Genomic DNA, 5,318 nt, shown 5'->3' with positions numbered 1-5,318 from the left:
AGGCGCAGTGTTGGACTTTGTCCTAGATACCCGCGACAAGTGTTAACCTTAAGTATACTAATAATTGTTTCCTCTATACCTTACTTCTATGGTAAAGTTCACAGGTAACTAAGTTTGTAAAAAAATGAACAATAAAATATCCTTCTTCAACAAACATATACAAGTCCAAGTTGATAAATACTCCTGTAAGAAATTTTGGATTACTTAACAGTAATCTAGAGTAAAGTGATTTAATTAATGGCAGAATGATTTAGCATATGTGCAATATAAATGGTTAATCCTTCTAAATGTTATCATTGATTTGCGCCCTAATTTGATAGTTCAATTTTTTTTTTATAATGTAAGTAAAAAAGATATGGCATTCCTCAAATATATTAAAGTATTCGTTCATAATAATCCCTAAGTGTGAATTTGTATTACTACTTGTGGAGTTGATATGTAATGTATTTAATTTTCTACTTTTCAACGGTTTTTTGAATTTTAAATAAATTTTATGGATTAACTAAAAGACCATATAACTCTTGAATTTATTCATTCAATTCATACAGTTTGAAAATTATAAAACAACATTGTCTACATACATTGAAACACCAATAATAAATACTGAGATGAAATAGTTATTTGTGTAACTAGTGGGCAAAGGCCTTTTGCACTCGTGTTACACATTATATTTTACCTACAGTCACTATAAAGCGTATAAATAATTAGTCTTTCAAACACTATGCAACACGTTTTTAGGTTCAGCTGGCAACACAAATAGGTGTTCTAGAGAAAGTAGTACCCGGTCCGTATCACTCCACTATTTTTCCTCGGCAAGAAATGTGCTCAGCGACTTGAGAATATAGTTCCGTGTGTTTCTGTAATTTGAAGTGGTTTCCACGCCTAAAAAAATGCTTTAAAGGTATTTTCTTGTTTATTAAGATCGAAGGAATGTGTTAAAAACGTTTAAAAGAAAAGTCCAGAAAGTTCAGAAATACCGAAACTATAAACACGAAATGACAGGTTAAATCGTAGTTATAATAGTCAATCGGCTGTTCATAGTATTATTATCTTTAAGTGTTGCCAACCTATTTCCAAGCGTACACGGATTACGTGCATAATAGAACCACGCTGTTTTGTGTTGTTTCGTTCGAATCCTGATGTGCGCCAAAGTATAAACCATACGGCAAAGTATAAACCGTACGAAAAATTATAAATATGCAGCAATTAGCAGCTTTCTGTACTATAAGCAGTACAAGAAGCCAACTTTGTCGGGTGACTGTAGGAAAAATATATTTTTTAAATATGACATTGCTATTCGTGTTTATCATTCAAGTAACAAGATACAAAACCCATCTATACGCTAGGAGATATAACACTCCTAGGATAAAGAGTTGTTCCCCAGACTGTAAAAGTTCTCTCCTTCACCAGAGGTATGCCCTTTTCGTCAATAACTGTGCGCCACCACTCCCAGATTAGACCAGTACATTCCCTGGCGAACACGTTGATGTCGCAAGCGTTACCGGGCAGTTCAATCTCCTCGCTGAAATAAGCTGACAAAGAATTCCAGTTCTTGGACCATTCGACGTTCTTAGAAACCTTGTTTCCATTCTTGTCGTAGTTCACCTCCTTCCAAGTGATGGCCCACTGCATTATGAATGCCCCATCGTGGACAACCTTAAGGATACCCTTGGTTGTTACGGTGTTGGTGGTTTCGATGTATTCAGTAGACATGTGCACGGCAGCTCTGGAGTTGTCTTTGATGAAGTTGGCCGAGTAGGAGATGGGATATCCCAAGTTATTTCTTGAGAACTTTGCGTATTTTACAATAACGTTGTTAACATTACTGAAGGTCCGGGCGTTTATCAATTCAATTTGCTCAGGGCTTCCACCAAGGACGAACACTTGCATCGTCAAGTCCTTCAGCTTACTCATGATTTTGGATGCAGATTCAGTTTTAAGGTCGTAAAGAAATTGTCCATTGGTAGCCAGAGTGTCTTTGATCTCTTTATCAATCGAGGATGTCTCTAATTTGACGTAGATTGTCCTGCCGTAAGAGACACTGTCCACCATAACTGGAGGGTCGGTGTTGTTTGTCCTATTTTTCAGTTCGGCAGCAGTCACTGTTCGTGCAAAACAATCTGAGGGCTTCTCAGTAGGCGCCACACTAACAGTGTAGTATATTTGTTTGAACTTGTGGATCATGATGAGTTTTTCTTGGTTTTGCATAGCACTAAAATCAATATTAGCTTCAACTGGGCTGTTTTTGAACTCCAAACCGAATTTCACTCTCAGATATTCCCGGCTGTAAGCAAACCTGTATTCGTTTTGGAAGTTGGCAACAACGCTGTGGTCCTTCGAGTAATTATCAAACCATGTGTCCAGGGTCTTCTCTTTAAATGATTGGTAGTTGGCGAAGGTTGGCTCAATGGTAAAGTGGCCGTCACAGGTCAATCCTGGCAGATTTACGGTGTAAGTCAAGGGAGCACGAGCAGCTGCCAAGACATCTGGGTTGTTGTCCATGAGTCTCTGGTTGGCCAGCAGCAAGGATCCAGGGTAGGTTCTGTGTTCATTGGCAGAAACTATTCCAATGTTATACACTTCACTTTGGTCAGATTTCTTCTCCCTTGTAGTGACGATATAGTTATTTTTGCCGTCAATCTTGTTTCCTATTCTTGTTGGAACTTTGAGGTTTGTTTCTCCAATGTAGTCCAATATTTGGTCACGAGAATAGTTCATTCCGTTAATGTAGTTGTTGACGTCAACGTCGTTGTTGGTCCCTTTTGTGATACTGTACGCACAGAAGGCTGCGACCGCGACGCTGACAAAGAGAAGTGCCAGGCTGACTTTTATTACCAAAGGCTTTACCTAGGGAAAAGGAAAGTGTTAGTAAACATTTTTAATAGAAACAAGTATTTACTGTGCACAAAGAGGAAATGAATACACCGATAAGCTTCTCACATATAGTATATATTAAAGAATAGTTTATATGACACAATTACTAACCAAAGCCAATATATTTCAATTATTATTTAAGTTTAACAATTAAACACTTTTAAAATTTAACTTTGCCTTATATTCTAATAAACAATGTATACCATATCCTGATTATTTGTACCATAATGATATTATAGCTTGACTCTCGTACCATAATGTTACCACAATCACTGTTTATGTTGGAAGTATGTTAAAAAAGGTGATGTTTCAAATCAGGGAGCTCATGGCTATTCCCATGACGTCACACATCACGCCACCATCACACCACCTTTCCAAACGCAGCATAAATCTACTCTCCTCACGACAATCTACACCATGTCTTAGCCCAGTAAAAACCACGTACCCTTTGCGGCCCTCTAAGCAGTTAAAATGTAATCACTGTTTGTTATTTACAACACCTATCTCTAACTCCCGACGTACAGTACAAGTTGTGACGTATTTTACACAATTTATGTAGATTTTCAATTTTATTTTAGCAAATTTTCTATTTTGTTTGTATATAAGTGGGAATAAATATAATTTGATTGATTTGATTTAGTCTACGTGTTTTGTTTTTACAACAGTGCTTTTGTCACAAGTAGGTAAGAGTTTGCATAAAATAATATAGTGTTGTGTTTCATCATCTATATTTCGTATGTAATAAGAGATGTGATATGTTTATTTATATTTTTATCCATAGACACTTTACATGCAATTAAATTAACGAAACGCCCCTACCGCAGTAAACCTGCCTCAGTAATCCTACTGTTGTAAACCTGCTGCTGTAAACCTGCTGTAGTAAACCTGCTTCAGTGAACCTGCCTCAGTAATCCTACTGTAGTAAACCTGCTTCTGTAAACCTGCCTCAGTAAACCAGCCACAGTAAACCTGTCATATTGGACCTGCTGTAGTAAACCTTTCATTGTAAACCAGCCACAGTAAACCTGTATTAGTGGACCTGCTGTAGAAAACCTGCTGCAGTGAACCTGCCTCAGTAAACCTGCTGTAGTAAACCTGCTGCTATAAATCTGCCTCAGTAAACCACCCACAGTAAACCTGGCACAGTAAACCTGCCGCAGTAAAACAGCTATAGGAAACCTGCCTTAGTAAACGTTCTACAGCGATCCTGTCACAGTAAACCTGCCTCAGTAAACCTGCCGCAGTAAAACAGCCTTTGTAAACGTACAACAGGAAACCTGCCGCTGTAAACCTACCTTAGTATAAACGTGCTACAGGAAACCTGCTGCAGCAAACCTGCCTCAGTAAACCAGCCACAGGAAACCTACCGCAGTAAACCTGTCATAGTGAACCTGCTGCAGTAAACCTTCCGCAGAAAGCCTGCTGTAGTATACCTGCTACTGTAAATCTGCCTCAGTAAACCACCCACAGTAAACCTGGCGCAGTAAACCAGCTGCAGTAAACCTGCCTCAGAAAACCAGCCACAGTAAAGTTGCCTTAGTAAACGTGCTACATTGAACCTTCCACTGTAAACCAGCAGCAAACCTTTAGCAGTAAACCTGTAGCAGTAAGCCTTCCGCAGTAAACCGTAGCAGTAAACCTGTAGCAGTAGATTAGTAGCAGTAAACCAGTAGCACTAAGCCTGTGGCAGTAAACCTAAAAAAAGGAAAAATATATACTTCTAATAACACTTGTAATAACAAACCTGTAATAAACCTGTAGCACCTGTAGCAGTAAACATGTAGCAATAAACCTGTAGCAGTTAACCCGCTGCAGTAAACCCGCTGCAGTAAACCTTCTGCAGTAACCCTGCCGCAGTAAACCTGTAGCAGTAACCATGTAGCAGTAAAACTGTAGCTCCTGGAGCAGTAAACTTGCCGCAGTAAACCTGTAGCACCTGTAGCAGTAAACCTGTGGCAGTGAACCTGTAGCAGTAAAACTGTAGCACCTGTATCAGTAAACTTGCCATAGTATACCTGCCGCGGTAAACTCTAGCAGTAAACCTGTAGCAGAAAACTTACCATAGTAATCCTGTAGCGGTAAAACTTTAGCAGGAAACCCGCTGCAGTAAACCTGCCGCAGTAAACATGTAGCAGTGTGCTTACAAAACAGCAAGGCGAGCTGTTCGCCAGTGGATGTGCATAGAACATCGAAGGGACTGGGAAAGAAAAACTGACAACGTAAAGTCAAAGAGAATTCTGTAAACATCTACCGGTGCAAGACCCTGCAGAAGGTCTTCATCAGCGGCCATTGGATATTCCGCGGATATCTACACAAGATGGGAATTCAAGTTGAAAGCCTCTGTAGGAAATGTGGAGAGGAGGAGGAGACAGCCTTCTATGTGATATTTATGTACCCAGCCCTACAAGGTTTGCGTATGAGATCCTTTGGCCTATCGACTGGAG

At 39.4% G+C, this 5,318-nt stretch overlaps 1 protein-coding gene across 1 annotated transcript; it reads right to left on the bottom strand.

Moving 5' to 3' along the window:
• Positions 1-1,335: 1,335 nt before the first annotated feature.
• LOC128992985 (alveolysin-like) lies at positions 1,336-4,882 on the bottom strand. Its single transcript, XM_054416733.1, has 2 exons — positions 4,709-4,882; positions 1,336-2,847 (listed from the first exon to the last, which is right to left on the bottom strand). The coding sequence occupies exons 1-2, from the start codon at positions 4,880-4,882 to the stop codon at positions 1,336-1,338; spliced, it is 1,686 nt and encodes a 561-aa protein (XP_054272708.1).
• Positions 4,883-5,318: the final 436 nt, after the last annotated feature.

This window comes from Macrosteles quadrilineatus, unplaced genomic scaffold, assembly GCF_028750875.1.
Source record: "Macrosteles quadrilineatus isolate MER2022 unplaced genomic scaffold, UCM_ALF_1.0 Scaffold_4__1_contigs__length_99947679, whole genome shotgun sequence".
In the NCBI taxonomy this organism is placed as follows: Eukaryota; Metazoa; Arthropoda; class Insecta; order Hemiptera; family Cicadellidae; genus Macrosteles; species Macrosteles quadrilineatus.
This window is presented reverse-complemented; position numbering and strand designations above follow the sequence as displayed.